The sequence below is a fragment of the Peromyscus californicus genome, unplaced genomic scaffold (assembly GCF_007827085.1).
Source record: "Peromyscus californicus insignis strain IS unplaced genomic scaffold, ASM782708v3 Scaffold_2__1_contigs__length_46816999, whole genome shotgun sequence".
Lineage (NCBI taxonomy): Eukaryota > Metazoa > Chordata > Mammalia > Rodentia > Cricetidae > Peromyscus > Peromyscus californicus.
The window spans coordinates 38,220,424-38,237,257 of NW_026294540.1; the positions used below are offsets into that span (position 1 = coordinate 38,220,424).

The 16,834-nt window shown below is 53.5% G+C and overlaps 1 protein-coding gene across 3 annotated transcripts; it reads left to right on the forward strand.

Annotated features, from left to right (window-relative positions):
• The first annotated feature begins 246 nt into the window (after positions 1-246).
• Positions 247-15,386, forward strand: Arpc1b (actin related protein 2/3 complex subunit 1B). 3 transcript variants are annotated; one of them, XM_052754465.1, is made up of 10 exons: positions 247-339; positions 8,084-8,205; positions 9,053-9,157; positions 9,766-9,988; positions 11,208-11,315; positions 12,259-12,465; positions 12,567-12,642; positions 13,890-14,095; positions 14,770-14,860; positions 15,061-15,386. In XM_052754465.1, the coding sequence occupies exons 2-10, from the start codon at positions 8,142-8,144 to the stop codon at positions 15,097-15,099; spliced, it is 1,119 nt and encodes a 372-aa protein (XP_052610425.1). In that variant the 5' UTR covers positions 247-339; positions 8,084-8,141; the 3' UTR covers positions 15,100-15,386. The 3 variants fall into 3 exon arrangements, with proteins under 3 accessions (XP_052610425.1, XP_052610427.1, XP_052610426.1); XM_052754467.1 differs by having other exon boundaries at positions 8,129-8,205; XM_052754466.1 differs by having other exon boundaries at positions 248-339; positions 8,088-8,205.
• The last annotated feature ends 1,448 nt before the right edge of the window (positions 15,387-16,834 follow it).

Here is a 16,834-nt window from a genome sequence, read left to right on the forward strand (position 1 = left end):
TCTCAAAGCCTGTGCATTCTTTGTGGCCCGAGCTCCGGCTCCCCTCTCTCCCAGCCTCAGTTTCCCCACACAGAAAGTAGTTCGGAGAGACAACGTGCGCTCTCCAAGCGAATCTTGAGCCGAGCTGGACTTTACTGAGGTCCGGGCGGCTCCGTACCTCCAGGGGTGGGCGGGCCCTGGGATCCCGCCACAGCCGCCCGGGTCCCGCCCCCGGTCCCTGCGGGGCTGTGCCCGGAGGCCCCGCCCCCCGCCCACGAGGAAGTGGCTGCGGCGCTGCGCGGGTCTCAGAGCCGGTTCGGCGCGTCGACTGTCCAGAGTCCGTGGCCGGGGCGCCCCGAGGTGAGGGGCGTGGGGTGGTCGCGTGGTGTGGGGGGGTATGAGGCCACCTAGAAGTCCGGGGACTTGAAGCTATGTTCGACGGTGAGGGGGGTGGGGGTGAGAGGGTATTGGAGGGCCGTGTGCATGGGGGGGCCTGATGGGGCTCCCGGCGAGGGTGCGACTGAAGAGGAACTAGTGGGGGGCAGCGTGGGGGGCGGCGTTCTGGAGATGCGGGGCGCGGTGGGAGGAACCGCAGAAATTCCCCGCGCACTCGACGCCATCAAGGCGGCACGGCCCCAGCCCTCGCGCCCTTTCTCCGCTTTTCTGGTCCCGCTTTTCGATCACCGCGCCCGGTGTCGCCCCGTTACTTCGGGTGCAAGGCCCCACGCCCAGTCACTTCCCCCTTGGTCCGCAGCCTTCCGGGTTGTTGCGACCGGGAAATGAGCTGGCGCCCCCGCCCCGCCTCATCCCCCGGTGACCGTGCCCACCCCGCCGGGATTCAGGGATTCAGGTTTCTGGGTCTCACCCGGTGCGGTGCGGGGCGAGGGACCCCGGGCAGCGTGAGAGAAGCCCAGCCGGCCACTCGGGACAGGGAAGGTCCGATCGGGCCCCCAGGATTCCCAAACTGGGGGTCAGCCCAGGTGCTGCTGGTCTTACAGCTTGTTCCCCGAGGCAGCTCCAGCCTGGGGCGGCGTGGCCGGTGACAGGGGCGAGCCACCCAGTCGCTGTGGAGCTCAACTTGCCTTGCCTGGAAAATGGGGACCTTCCAGATCCGGAGGCTTAGCGGCCAGATGTGGCCAACACACTTGGCAGTGTGCCTGCCTGCTGCTGCCGCCGACCTCATTTCTGCACCCGGGTTGAACCTTGCCTTGCGTGGCGGTAGGATGGTGGGGCCCCAAACTGCAGCTCTGCCTGGTGACTTTGAGGGAAGTTAAACTTCTTCACGTGCAAAATGAAAAAGAAACAGATTTACAGACTTGGATTGTAAGAGAATGTGTGGGGCTGGGAGATGGCGCAGTGCATAAAAACACTGGCCGTGCAATCATGAAGACCTGAGTTCGAATCTCCAGCATCTATGAGAAACTGGAAGTATGTCTGTAATCCTAGTGCTCTGATTGGGGTGGGATAAGATAGCCGAGGTTGTCCCCTGACATCCACGGACACTCACGCAAGCGTGTAAGGCAAAGTTCTGTGTGAACGAAATTTCTGGCGATCCTTTTTTGCTTTGGGTTTTTTGTTTTTTAGACAGGGTCTCATTATGTAGACCAGGCTGGCCTCGAGCTCTTAGAGATCAGCTTACCTCTGCTTTCCCAGTGCTTAGATTAAAGGTGAGCACACATTTGTGTCATTTAAAAAAATAAATAACCTCAGTATGGGTTAGTGTTTTGTCTTGGTCCCAGGGCCTCACACTTGTTAGACAAGTGCGCTACTAATGAGCCACACCCTCCAGCCCCCCAGTGGTATGTGGGTTTTTCCACTCTGTCACTGGTGTGTGTGTTCGTGTTGGTTTGCGTGTGTCCGCCCTCGCGAGCATTCTCTCTCTCCCTAGGATGGCAGGAAAATGTCAGATTCCCCTGGAGCTGAGTATTGGCGGCTGTGAGCTACTAGAGCTGAACCCAGGTTGTCTGCGAGAGCAGCAAGTGTTCTTCATCGCGGCACCTTCTCTCCAGCCCCACGTTCTGTTTGCTCTTACACGAGTTGTTGGAATTAGGAGTTAGTTAGCACACGGCCCTTCACACACACACAACAAATGAACAACCGAGGATCTCTCCACAGTCCTGCCAGCACTGAGTTTTATGGGTTTTGGAGGAGTTTTGTTTTGATTATTTGAACTGGTGTTTTACAGTATTTTAAAATTATTTTAATCTGTGTTGCTGGATTTGGCTTTGCCTAGTTCAGTGAGACTTCAAGAGCAGCCTGGAGGAGGAGGAACTGGGGATTTTGAGGGCTGCTCACACCACCCAGGCTCCTACCCACAACAGGAAGTTGAGTAAAGCTTAGCACCATAAAAAAGAAAAAACCTGCTGCTGGCTGCTCTGAGCAAGGCCTGAGCTGGGCGGGGACTTCCTGGATTGCCTGTGGAGCCAAGGTCCTTGCTGTAGGCAACTCCTGCTTGGTTCAAGTCTCAAATTCAGCCAAACTGGATTCAAGGAAACAGAGCCAAGAAAAGCCAACTGAGCAAGGAAGGACCAATAGACTGTGCCCGTGGGACGGAGGATACCCAGCCAGGATGGAGAGAGCTAGAGTATTATATTTATTTATTATTGCATTTCTCCCTCTCTCTCTCTCTCTCTCTCTCTCTCTCTCTCTCTCTGTGTGTGTGTGTGTGTGTGTGTGTGTGTGTGTGTGTGTGTGTGTGTGTGTGTAGGGGGAGTCAGAGGACAAGTTACAGGAGTTGGTTGGTTCCCTCCTTTCACTGTGTGGGTCCAGGGGATCAAACTCAGGTCATCAGGCTGGGCAGCAAGCACTTTTACCTGCCGAGACATCTTGCCAGCCTCTATTTATTTTTCTGAGACAGGTTCTCACTATGAAGCCCAAGCTGGCTTCAAACTCATGATCCTCCAGCCTCAGCCTCCTGAGTGCAGGCATCTCTGTGTGGTACCACACCCTGTTGGAGAGTTTTAACCTAGCACTCTTTGAAGGACCTCCTGAGACCCAAGACCTAGAAGAGTGTCCTTGGCTGCCCAGCAGCCTGGGGCTCTGGCTGGCTGGCTTGGGAGGGGAGCTGCCTTCTGATTTTTCTGACCATTTGTTCCTAGCCTGCTCCCCCTGACCCCCCCCCCCCCCCCGTGTTGATGTATTGCTGTGATGCAACAGGGCGTGTTCTCTGCCTCACCATACCTCAAGACACATAGCAAAAAGAAAGTAGAAGTCATTCATTCAGCAATGGTCAAAAAATATTCCTGGAGGGCTGGGGGTGTGGCTCAGTGGTAAAGCACCAGCCTAGAATCCCCCAGTGAGGGGCTGGGGTGTGGCTCAGTGGTAGAACACCTGCCTAGAATCCCCCAGTAAGGGGCTGGGGTGTGGTCAGTGGTAGAACACCTGCCTAGAATCCCCCAGTGAGGGGCTGGGGTGTGACTCAGTGGTAGAGCACCTGCCTAGAATACCCCAGTGAGGGGCTGGGGTGTGGCTCAGTGGTAGAGCACCTGCCTAGAATCCCCCAGTGAGGGGCTGGGGTGTGGCTCAGTGGTAGAGCACCTGCCTAGAATCCCCCAGTGAGGGGCTGGGGTGTGGCTCAGTGGTAGAACACCTGCCTAGAGTCCCCAGTGAGGGGCTGGGGTGTGGCTCAGTGGTAGAGCACCTGCTAGAATCCCCCAGTGAGGGGCTGGGGTGTGGCTCAGTGGTAGAGCACCTGCCTAGAGTCCCCCAGTGAGGGGCTGGGGTATGGCTCCCAGTTAGAACACTTACCTAGAATGCACAAGACTTTGGGTTCCATCCCCAATACTGTGAAGGGGGAAAAAATCAGTTTTGTATGTACCTGAAGCTGACCTCAAATTCACAATCCTCCTGCCTTAGCCTCTAGAGTGCAAGGGATTATTGGTGTGTGCTACCAAGCACAGTTCAAGAATTCATGTCTAGCTCAACAGTGGCCCATACCTTTAATCTCAGGATTTGGGAGGTGGAGCCAGGCAGATCTCTGAGTTTGAGGCCAGCCTGGTCTACAGAGTGAGTTCCAGGATAGCCAGGGGTACACAGGGAAACTTTGTCTCAAAAACACAAAAACAGAACAAAACAAAAAAACCAACAAAAAAAAAAATGAAAAATTCATGTCTAAGAAACTTAAGGTCCTGTCAACACTCTAGTTCATGTTCTTGGGCATCCTTAGGATAAAAACAACTCACCTTGAAGACCCAAAGCACTACTGAGGGCCACTGGAAGGAATTCAGAGCGAAACAGACCCTTCCTCAGGATGCCATGCCACTGTGCCTCCCTTGCCCTAGCCAGCGCTGGGTCTGCTAGCAGGGAGTAGCCCTGTGTGGGCAGTGCTCCTGGGAGAACAGAGAGGCCTGGTCCTGTGCTGGCAGGAGATAGCTTGGAGCCAGACAGGAAGTTTAATCCATACTCCCCCAGACTCTCCCAGTTTCCAGGGCAATAATAGAGTAGGAGCAGTCTCATGGCCCCCTTCCTCCCCACCTCCCTTGACAGATGGATGAGAGGGCTCAGGGTCTAGCTCAGCAACAGATTGTACAGGCCCTGGATCTCATCCCCAGCAGCACCAAAGTAAGTAACAATCCTCCCTCCTCAGCCTCGAGTGCCACAATTAAGGCTTGTATCACCACACCCCGCTCTTGGTTGCATTTTTCTGTGTCCTTTTTTTCTCCCCTCCCCCGCTACAGGATTTCTCTCTCTCTCTCTCTCTCTCTCTCTCTCTCTCTCTCTCTCTCTCTCTCTAGCCCTGGCTTGCCTGGAACACACTATGTAGACCAGGCTGGCCTTGAAACAGAGATCCTGCCTCTGTCACAAGTGCTGGGTTTTAAAGAAGAGGGAAGTGAGTCTTCCCTATCACCATTTGTTTCTGGCTCTCCTGTGCCCAACCAATGGACACTGTCGTTTACTCGGTCACCCTACGCCTATGGTTAGCATTAGCAGCTTTTTACTGCTCCTCCACACAACCATTAGGTTCCAGGAAACGGGGACCAGGGCTCCTCCGGTTGTCTTAATTTACCCGCTAGGACACACGGAGCCTGCTGCTGAGGGCAGTGTCAGGCCCATGGAGAGTGATGGGGCCGATACTGGGAAGGCAGGCTACAGCCCTGCACTTCTTACTGCCGTGGGGGAGGATGGGCATCAGCTTCCACTGGAGTTAGGGACCAACCAGAGCCCAGCTGGACTTTGGAGTGGCTTCTGGCTTAGCCCTGCTGTGCTGATGTATTTCATGGATTAGGCTGACCACAGGTTTCCTCTGCTGATTTTTTTGTTTCTTGAGACAGGGTTTTTCTGTGTAGCCTTGGCTGTCCTGGGACTTGCTCAGTAGACCAGGCTGTCCGATCTGTTTTTTTAAAGGGAAGATCAGCGAGGGTTTATTTAAATTACTAGCCAGGTCAGATTCCTAGTTTGGCCAGCCTCTTCTAGGGGAAGGCAGGAGTACTCATGGCTGTGGTGGCCCTGGCTGGGAGATCCACCCACAAGTGCTCAGGGAAATTCCCATCTAGCCTGCAGGCTAAGGTGAGGGCTTCAAGGTTGTTCTTCCGGGTCCCTCCCCTTAGCCCAGCTCCTCAGAGATCTGGGAACTAGGGAAGGCTGCTACGGCTTGATCTATAAAAGGAAGACCATGTATGCTAAGTGTGCCTTGCAAGCATGAGGACCTGAGTTTGATCCCCAGAACCCCTGTGAAAAAGCTGGGTGTGGTGTGGGAGAGATGGCTCATCGGTACAAGGTACAAAACCAGGTAGGGCGGCCGGCCCACGGCTGCCTGGGACTCCAGTTCCAGGGAATCAGGCGCCCTCTTGTGGCCATTTTGGGCTTCGCGCCACTTGTGTCCTTCCACTTCCACATAATTAAAGCCAACAACAAAAGACAGCAGGGCGTGGTGGCGCACGCCTTTAATCCCCGCACTCAGGAGACAGAGGCAGGGGGATCTCTGTGAGTTTGAGGTCAGCCCAGGACAACCAGGGCTACACACAGAAACTCTGTCTTGAAAAACCAGAAAAGGGAAAAAATGGCTAGGTGTGGTGGCACACACACGTCATGCCAGTGCCGAGGAGGCAGAGACAGGCAGTTCTCCATCTCAGAAGTAGCAAGGTGGATGGCGTCTGCAGAATGACACCTGGCCCATGTGCAAAGCTTGAATACGTCCATCTAGCCCGAGCCAAGTGTGCACACACCCACTTGCTGAGCAAAGGTTTTCTGAGAGTCCACTGGGTCACCATTCTGGGTGTGGGAGCCAGATATAGTCCTGGTTTCTGCTGGCAGATGTGTCCTGTGCCACCCAGGAACTGTCTAAATGTCCCTGTTGTACCTGTAAGCAAGAGGTTTTTACCAGGTTAGCAGAGTGGGGCCGGCCATGGGCAGGGTTTATCAGTGAGTGCTCAATGGAAGGATCATGATGCAACTGAACTTGGAATGAAATGGCAAAGGGTGTGGGCCTGAGCCGTGTGTGTGTGTGTGTGTGTGTGTGTGTGTGTGTGTGTGTGTGTGTGTGTGTAGGAGTCTGAGTGAAGAGCATTATAGTATGCTCAGGGAACAGCTAGTGCATGGCCCTGAGGCAGGAGTATGCCCATGTGGCTCAGGGTTAGCTTGTAGGGCCAGGGAGAGCATGTCTCAATGAGGAAATTGAGGCTGGGCTTCATGCATATCGTGGAACAAAAGCATAGCTTGTCAGCTGGCTCCTATATCGTGTCTTTAAAAAACTATTTCTTCATGCTTGTGCCACGCATGCATGTGGAGGTTACAGAACAACCCGAGGAAGTCGGTTCTCCCCTTCCATCATGTGGGTCCCAGGGATTGAACTCGTGTTATCAGGTTTGGTGGCAAGTGCCTTTACCCACTGAAAACATCCATCTAGACCGATGGACCACTTCTCGATCGCCTACCAGCCGTGCTGTATCTTTTTGTTGTTGTTACTAGACAGCAGCGCTTGTAGCCCAGACTAGCCTGGAATTCAGTATGTGCTGAGGATGACTGTGAACTTAATGATTATTCTCCTGCCTCCGCCTCTTAGGCTTGTGCCACCACACCCAGTTTATGTGGTCCTCATGAACGCTAGGCCAGCACTCTGCCAACTGAGCTACATCCCCAGCCCTGTTGGTTTCCTGAGACAAGGTCTGGGTAGCCCAGGGTGGCTTTGAACTCATGACCACTCAGACTTACTCTTCCCATGGCTGGAATTCCAGGCAGGCATATGCTATCAGGCCCAGCCTTGGCATCTCACTCCACTCTCCACACCTCAGGCGGGGTGGGCAGGGTTACTGTTGCATTGTGTGGATGAGGAAATGAGGTTCAGGGACAGCAGGTGATGTGCTCTGGGTCACATGGCTGGCAAACAGTGCTATGATGCCTCCCCACTCTGGAAACCTCATGACTGGGGAGCTGAGGGAAGGGGTTGGGCAGAACAGGGTTTGGGGAAGTGACTTTCGGGGGTATTTTTGGATGGGTGTCTTGGTGGAGGAGAATGGAGGGGACAACAGAGAAGATCTCGGAGACGTGAAAATGTGGATAGGGGTGGCCAGGAAGGGACATCTGGCAGGATGTGGGAGACGCATGGGGAATGCCCTGGGGGAGGCCAGCCAGGGGAGCAGAGGCAGCTCCTCAGCCAGGCAGGGCTGGTGGGGAGCCCGGACATCCCTCCTTGGCCTCAGAGACCTGTGAACCTGAGTCGGGGTGGGCAGGCTGTGGGAGGCCAGCCGTGGCTCTGATGAGACCAGGCCTAGAATGTGAGCTGTCTTAACCGCCTGGCCTGCTTTGTTCAACCCACGGGGCTCCGGAAGGGAGGACCAGGGCACTGATGGGTGGGCTCTGTTTGAAGTGGATTATGGGACTGTTTAATTTTCATGACGTGTGTGTCTGTCTGCCTGTCTACACTATGAAGAAACTGAGGCACAGGTGATAAGTGACAGGCCTGTGTGGCTCAGGGTCCCAGTCCCCACTCACATAGTGTCATTGCCTGCAGTCCCAAGCTCTGTTCTACCCATCTTTTGTTCTCTAGAGCCCAGGACACCTGTGACACCCGCTTTTTTGGGATGAGGGACTCTGGGGCTCAAGGAGAGGTTGTAACATGCTTGGCCATCCAGGAGACTAGGGTGACCCAGGCTGCTTTTCTGCCAAGACAGGGCACAGCTGACCTGCATTCTGTCCCCTCCCCTGGGTCCAGGAGACAAGTGACTATGGCCTACCACAGCTTCCTTGTGGAGCCCATCAGCTGCCATGCCTGGAACAAGGACCGTACACGTGAGTGCTGGCTTCTGCAAGGTGGCCTGCTGAACTGGGATTAGTTGGGACATTGGGGTGACAGGATAGTGAAACAGCTTTGAGGGGTGGGGTGCAGCCAGACCCCATACTTTGAGTCTCTGTGCTTAAGGCAAGTGCTTGCTCCTGGGAGACGGATGAAGAACTCAAGAGCGAGCAGGGGAGGCCAGGCGGGTAGAAAGAGATGTTGGCATGTTGGGCGGATGGCAGTTTAACAGCCTGGGCCTCCCGAGCAGTCTGGTGGGTGGTGGAGTTATGATGAAAAACACAAAGGACAGGGCATGGTAGTACACACCTGCCATCCCAAAACTTAGGAGGCTGAGGCAGGGAGATTATATGTTTGAGGCCAGCCTGAGCCACACAGCGAGACCTTATCTCCAAAAACCAACAAAATGGGCTGGTGAGATGGCTCGGCATTGTTTGCCAAGCCCGGTGAGTTTGGTCTCCAGGACCCACATATTGGAAAGGAAGCACTCACCACTCTAAGTTGCCCTCTGACTTCCACTCACGTGCTGTGGCACTCCCATACATATACCCATACACAAAATAAACAAATGTAAAAAACTTAAAGGCGTGGGTAGGAAGGCCCCAGGCCAGGATGAAGGTCTTGGAGATAGGGCAGTAATGGCTTCTGCTAGAGCTGTGGGCTGGGGTGGGGATTGCTGTGGGAAAATTCAGGGTGATGGGTACAGGCATGGGGTGGCCCAGCAGGACATGAGAGGTTTCAGACAGGACGGCCTGGCTCTTGAAGAGCGCTTTAGTGGAGAGCAGAGGTGGGAAGGGTGGGCACCCATGCTGCTGCCTCCTAAACGGACGCCTGCTCCCACAGAGATCGCCATCTGCCCCAACAACCACGAGGTGCACATCTACGAGAAGAGTGGAGCCAAGTGGAACAAGGTTCACGAGCTTAAGGAGCACAACGGGCAGGTGACAGGTGGGTCAGGACCACCCTCGTGAGAGGAGGCCAAGGGACAGAGCAGGTCCAGGTAGGGCTATCTACGCACTCACTGTGTTAGTTGGAGTAGTCTGGGTTGCAGCGAAAACATGTTCAAATTGGCTGAGGGACCATAAAGATGGCTCAGCTGATAGAGGAACTTGAGTTCCATCCCCAGGACCCACACAGAGGAAGAGAACCACTTCCTGCAAGTTGTCCTCTGACCTCTACAAACTAGTATACATAAACACAAGATACATTTTTAAAATTAAAAGTCCAATTGGCTTCGGTGGTAAAAAGATTATGTTGTTGCACATTATTATTGACACTTGGGAGTGTCTGTTAGGGGCGGGGGATGCCAGTGAGTGGTTGGGGATGTGGCTCAGCACTAGAGCACTGGCTTAGAATCCCCCAGTCGGAGCAGGGGTCGTGGTTCAACAGTAGAACACCTGCCTAAAATTGCCCAGTGAGGGTCTAGAGGCTTGACTCAGTTATAGAGTGAGTACTCGTTAGCATGAGCAAGGCACTGGGCACCATAGTTAAACATCTAGGCGTGGCCACTGTAGCTTTGGTGGCTTTAGACTGTGTCCTCTGACCCAACCCTGCAGGCATCGACTGGGCCCCTGAGAGTAACCGCATTGTGACCTGCGGCACAGACCGCAATGCCTATGTGTGGACGCTGAAGGGCCGCACGTGGAAGCCTACACTGGTCATCCTGCGGATCAACCGAGCTGCCCGCTGTGTGCGCTGGGCCCCCAATGAGAACAAGTTCGCCGTGGGCAGTGGCTCCCGTGTCATCTCCATCTGTTATTTTGAACAGGAGAATGACTGGTGGGTGCTTGGTTGAGGTCAGAGAAGGCTGGGGGGTGGGGGATAATGCAGAGTGGAGGTAGGGGTGCTGGTGGAGCCCAGGACTGCAGACTTACAGGATGCAAGATCAGTGTCCCAGACCACAGCAAATGAAATGAGGAGACTCTGGCTCCCATGATTCTAGGGAAATCTGTCTTTTGAGCCTTGCTGGTGAGGCAGTGAGTCCTCTTTATTGTGGTCCCACAGCTCTGACTTGGTAATATCAGAGGCATAGACCATCACTGCTACTTCTGGGGACACTACACAAGCCCTGTGCGCACACTGCCACCAGCTTCCTGGCAGCACTGTGGACTGGGCCTGCCACCCACTTGTCTCTGAGGTATCATACTCCAGGGGCCACTGACAAACACCCAGCCACACTTTTTAAAAGACAGGGTCTAGCCGGGCGGTGGTGGCGCATGCCTTTAATCCCAGCACTTGGGAGGCAGAGCCAGGCGGATCTCTGTGAGTTCGAGGCCAGCCTGGGCTACCAAGTGAGTTCCAGGACAGACTCCAAAGCTACACAGAGAAACCCTGTCTTGAAAAACAAAAAACCAAAAACAAACAAACAAAAAAAAAGACAGGGTCTAAATGCAGCCCAGGGTGGCTTCAAGCTCAGTGTATAGCCAAGGTGACCTTGAACTTGTGATCCTCCTGCCTCTGCCCTAGTGCTGGGATGACAGGTGTGTACCACTGTGCCTGGTTTCTGCAGGGATAGGGGTGGAACGTAAGGCTTCATGAATGCTAGGCAAACACTCCACCAGTTGAACTACATCTCCAGCCCTAGGGAACTGAACCTAGGGTCTCCTGCATGCTAGATAAGAGCTCTGCTGCCGAACCACATTGCCAGCCAATTTTGCTTTGTTTTTTTTTTTGAGACAAGATCTTGCTATGTAGTTAAGGCTACCCTTGAATTCGATTCTCTAGTATTTGTGTGCACCAGATGGCCTGTCCCAGCCAGTGTTGGAAGACAAGGACAGTTTTGAGTCTAGAAACCAGAATTCAGATTCTACCCTAGCCATTTAGAACCATGTGATCTTATGTGGTTGGTGGTGACAAGGTGACAAGTTCTCACCTCAGAAGGAACCCAGGACATCGCTGCCTGGTGTGGTCACTCAAGTGTCTGTCATCGGTTGGCTGTCCCCCAGGACACTGCTGTCCATGTTACCCACCTGCCTGCCTTTTCCACCCATGTGTGTAGGTGGGTGTGCAAGCACATCAAAAAGCCCATCCGCTCCACTGTCCTCAGCCTCGACTGGCACCCCAACAACGTGCTCCTGGCTGCAGGCTCCTGTGACTTCAAGTGCAGGTGAGCTGGCCATCCACCTGAGAGGGGAACCCTAGCCAACCAATAGCAGAGACTGGAGGGTGGGGGAAGAACCCCAAGCCCCTCCTTCCAAACCAACTCCTGATATGCTACCAGCAAGGTGACCTGGGGTCCCTGAGATATCAGACAGGGTTTGCTCTGCACATGATCACCATCATGGCCTTCTAGCACCCCAGGATGGAATCTTAGCAAGATGTGTCCTTTGCCATCTCTTGAATGTCAGCAAGGTCTCCCCAAATCCTCCTCCCCTGCCTCCCCCACCACAGCTGTCCTGATTTCTACTGAAGAATGAATGGTGTGTACTTATTCCAGTAAGGTTTGAATGACTGATGACCTCAACAAAACTCACTGTTATTTTTCACTTCTGGACCTAGAAACCTCTCTTGGCCAGTGAGCCCAAATTCCTCCCAGCTCTAGGCAGACATTGCCCCTTCCCCAAGTCTGTGAATTCTTACATGGGAAACTATAGGCACCAAAGGCCCCTTTCTTAATCCTGGGCCCAGAGAATGTGGTGTCCCCCGAGGCTTTGGGTTGCTAGGTAAGGTCCTACCCGCTTTTGTTTTCATGAGACAGTGTCTTGCTGTATACCCCAGGCTATCCTCAAACTTACGATCCTCTATTATAGGTGTGAAACAGGTGGGTCAGGAAGAGTTTAATGTGTGTGGGAATAGTGTTGTGGGGTCAAGAGGAGAGGGCAGAATTGGAGCACAAGAGCTGTTCTAGCCACTGGCTGTCCATGTCTAGCCTGGCAGGGACTGGGACACCCCCTGGAGCCATGAAGTTATGGACAGCTTTAAAGTTAGGGTCCCGTGGGTTCCAGGCCACAGGACTCTGAACCAGGAGGCCTCCCATCCTGGCTCACAGGCTCAGTGCGTTTGGCTGACTTGGGGGAGGATCCCTTTCTCAGGCCCGTTTTTCTCTACAGGATCTTCTCTGCCTATATCAAGGAGGTGGAGGAGCGGCCAGCCCCTACACCGTGGGGCTCCAAGATGCCCTTTGGGGAGCTGATGTTCGAGTCGAGCAGCAGTTGTGGCTGGGTGCATGGAGTCTGCTTCTCGGCCAGTGGGAGCCGAGTGGCTTGGGTCAGCCATGACAGCACAGTGTGCCTGGTGGACGCTGACAAGAAGATGGCGTGAGTTTGGGAACAGGCTGTGGGGCGGGCAGCCACAACTGAAGCCCAGAGCAGGGGCGGGGGACAGCATGGCTGAATGGCTGACGCACTTTCTCTTCCAGCGTTGCAACCCTGGCCTCTGAAACCTTGCCACTCCTGGCTGTCACCTTCATCACAGAAAATAGTCTAGTGGCAGCGGTAAGTGGCCTTTGGGGATGCAAAGGCAGGGGCCAGTAAGTAGTCTCTTTTCACTCTTCCCTTCCTCCCTCCCTCTCTTGGTTGTTGTTTTTTTTTTTTTTGGTTTTTCAAGACAGGGTTTCTCTGTGTAGTTTTGGTGCCTGTTCTGGATCTCGCTCTGTAGTCCAGGCTGGCCTTGAACTCACAGAGATCCGCCTAGCTGTGCCTCCCAAGTGCTGGGATTAAAGGCGTGCGCCACCACTGCCCAGCCCCTCTCCTGCTTTTTATTGTGCTTTTATGCACAATAGTTTGGGTATGCTGTAGTAACCAAATTTCCCAGCTGTGTATGGCACGACACAAGGGTATTTTGACAGGGTCTCACTGTGTGGCCTAGGCTGGTCTTCCCTTTTCCTTCTGAGTTCTTCAGGCTGGCCTTTAATTCATTCTGTAACCCAGGCCAACCTCCAATTTATAATCCTCCTGCCTTAGCTTCTTGAATACCTGGGATTGCACGTTTTTACTTGCACGTCTATCCAGTGTGGGTGTTGTGGGGGAGGGGACTCTGAAGGCGGCTTCATTTCCAGTGCTTCCCCAGCTGTCTCGAGTGTAGAGGAGTTGTTCTAGAATTGTGCCCTAACATCTTTGCTTACATCAGCCAGTGCGGATGACAAGACCATACCTAACTGAGGCCTGCGCGGTCACTCTGGGAGTAAAAGCACTTGCTGTTCACCCTGATGACTCTGAGTTCAATTCCTGGGTCCCACATGGTGAAAGGAGAGAACCAACTCTCACAGGTTGCCCTCTGACCTCCACATGCACCCATGGCACCTGCACACGCACACACATGCACACCCACACCGATTTTTTAGAGGCAGGCCTGTGGGAATGGACTCAGAGTCACTAAGTGTCCCAAAAGCTACTGTCCCATCTGTCCACTATTCCATTAATATGGAGGCTTGTTTTCTCCCTGGCGGATCACTCAGCTGGGATGGAGGTCTGCTCAAGGGAAGGGTCCCAGACACGCATCAAGTAGATGCTGGCCTTGAATGGTGGTGGGGAGGGCAGCCTTCTTATCTGTGCCTGCTTGATACCTCTGAAGTCCCTCTCTCTCTGGGTCCTGATGTATCCCCCAGCTAGGGCATCTGTCTCCTGGTAGCCCTCAGTAGCTGCCAGATGCCCTCATCTCCATGTCTCACCTCAAGCCTCAGTTTCCATTTTAGAGTCCCTACCTCAAATGATGCTTCAGTGGTACTCCTGTCCCTCCTCAGGGCCACGACTGCTTCCCCGTGCTGTTTACCTATGACAGTTCTGTGGGGACATTGAGCTTTGGTGGTCGACTGGATGTGCCCAAGCAGAGCTCCCAGCGTGGCCTGACAGCCCGAGAACGCTTCCAGAACCTCGACAAGAAGGCCAGCTCTGAAGGTGGTGCAGCCACGGGCGCCGGCCTAGACTCACTGCACAAGAACAGTGTCAGGTGCTTCTGCAAACCACCAAGAACCACTTCAGAGGGCTGGGGTGGGAGCCAGGGGGAGGGGGCGTGAAATGGCATGGGGGGGGACTAGAGGAAGCAGGCCGACTTCCAGGCCATACTCCAATAGTAGGAACTTAGCAGTCAGCCTGGCTCTACCTATGTGGCTGACTGGGGCATGCCTAAGGTATGGCGGGGCCTCTATGATACAGGAGAGTGACTTCTTGGGAGTGGGTCTCTTGCTAGATTTAAGTTGGGAGACCCTCCAAAACCCCAAAGCTACCAGCTGCAGGGGTCCACCCTGAAACATACTAGGAAGCAGGGATTTTGCTGATCCTTGGCTAGCTAGGCCTTGGGAGGTCTCTTGAGCCAATATCCAAGCCTAGCTTCCAAGGTTGTTCATTACCAGGCACAGTGTCCTCCCATACCCATTTCTAGCCCCCTACCCCCACCCCTCCTCCAGCTCAGCACACTAGTGGCACTCTGCATTCCCCACACTCAGGCCTGTCCTTGCCTAGGCTTCAAGGGTCTTGTTCTCTGGCCAGGACTGTTTCCCTCACACACTGTTCCTCCAAGCCTTGTTCCCTGGCTGGTCCTACCTCATCTTGGTATTCTTCATGGGAATGGGTCTGGGAGCTCATGGCCAGCAAGCTTGGCCTCTAAACCCAATCTCCCTACAGTCAAATCTCGGTGCTCAGCGGGGGCAAGGCCAAGTGCTCGCAGTTCTGCACTACAGGCATGGATGGTGGCATGAGCATCTGGGATGTGAAGGTGAAGCTGCCCCCCGCAACCCCCCACCCCCTTTCTTAGCAGCTGCCCTGGGGCATGGGACAGGGATCATCTCCTGACCTTTGGGTTTGCATGCCTTTCTGTTGGGATTCAAACTCCGCCCTCCTTTATGCTGGGGCTGAGATGGGTGTGAGGTGTCTACAGGACAGTGGAGAACCAACTTGTCCATTCTCTACTTGCAGAGCTTGGAGTCAGCCTTGAAGGACCTGAAGATCAAATGAGCTGTGGAGTGCCACCCTCATCCCAGATGCTGGGAAAGAGGGAAAAGCGCTGGGGAGGCCAAGGGCTGCTTTGCTGAATGCTTCTAGGGTGCCAGTACGGGGCTGCTCCCCAAGAAGGGAGGAGACAGGTGGGAACTTTCCTACCTATTTAAGGAATATGTGCCTTTTAAAGAAATGCTTTCACTTACTGCTTAAAAAAGAAAGAACAGAAGAAAAAGCCCCCAAGCACAATGCTGGTCATGAATCGCTTCAGAATATGGGGTAATAAATGCCATCTGCGGACAGGCCTGCCTGTGTCTCAGAGAAGCTAGTTGCTGTGTGGGCTGCTGGAAACAAAACTGACCCTCAGTACAGGGGACCTTCTCTCCCAACTACGCTTCAGGTTACTTATTAAGTGGTGTGATTCCAACACAAACGGGGTACACATTGCTCTGGACCATAGTGGAAATCTCTCATTTCTCCACTCTGATGTGGGCAGCTGAATTCTGGTAAATGTTCATTGGTTTTTGTACAATCCCCTATTTCTATTTTAGCCTATAGCCTTTTGTCAGATGTTTTTGGTTACCTTTTTTACACAGCATCTGAGCTGACAAAATTCCATCAAGGATGAAAACCATCCTTCTGTAAGACAAATCACTCTAGCAGACAGCACCAAGGCATAAAAGCTTCCATTACTCAGCCCAGGTCTCAGAGTTTCTGTGACAAGCAGGCCTTCAGATGTGTAAAAGGACCCCAACAATCCTCAATCACACTCTCCCTCCAACCCAAGCAGTACACTTTGGTTTGGTGCTGGGGGCCTCAAGCAGGAATCCTGCCAGTCACCCCCAAATGTTATAAACTCACTCTCTCATATATAATTTTTTTTTGTTTGTTTTTTTTTGTTTTTTGAGACAGGGTTTCTGTGTGTAACCCTGGCTGTCCTGGATCTCACTCTGTAGATCAGACTGGCCTTTCAGCTAAAGAGATATACTACCTTTTTACTACTCAGTCCTAAACCAGCAAGAAGGCATTGCTAAATAGCTACCACCTTCTTCCACCCTGAAAGAGACTTCATTTGGGAGCCAATCTTGAATTTGGGCAGCTGCAGGATCCCCCCAGAGACCATCAATTGGGGTCAGGCCCAAGGGCATGTGGTAGAGGTCACTAGAAAGTAGACTGGGTGTCATCTCAGCCATCATGATGCTTGATCCTCTGGCGACCATACCACCCCTATTTGTGCCCACGACACATTCACAGACAACCCCCCCCCCCCAAACTCTTCGATCTCTGGGGATGCACAAAGGACAATGCCACTCAGGTGAAGCATCCCCTCTCAGAGCTCAGATGGGGCCGGGGCCAGGACAGGACCCTTTCACTGGTCCTGAACACACAAGTAACTCACTGGCTGTGCTAGGTCTGCTTCTTCAACTGCCACAATGTTAAGGATTGAGTGGACAGCTCAGACTGGTGAGCATTGGCCATTACCTTTTAGAGACTTCTAGCAGTGGATTAGGATATGACAAGCAGACAGCACCTGGAGGCCCACAGGGGAAGCTCAGTATTGCTCTGGTCTGCTGTAGGTTGAGTACTGGCCCTAAGTCTCACTCTACTGATACTGACATCCAGGCTCTGTATCTTGCTTTGTGCAAAAGCCTGATAGTGTTTTCCCAGGTAGGTGTGTGCCCTGAACCCTGCTGGTACCTGCCATGAACAAAATTAGGGTAAAGCAGCCAGAAGATGAATTGCCAAACAAGGA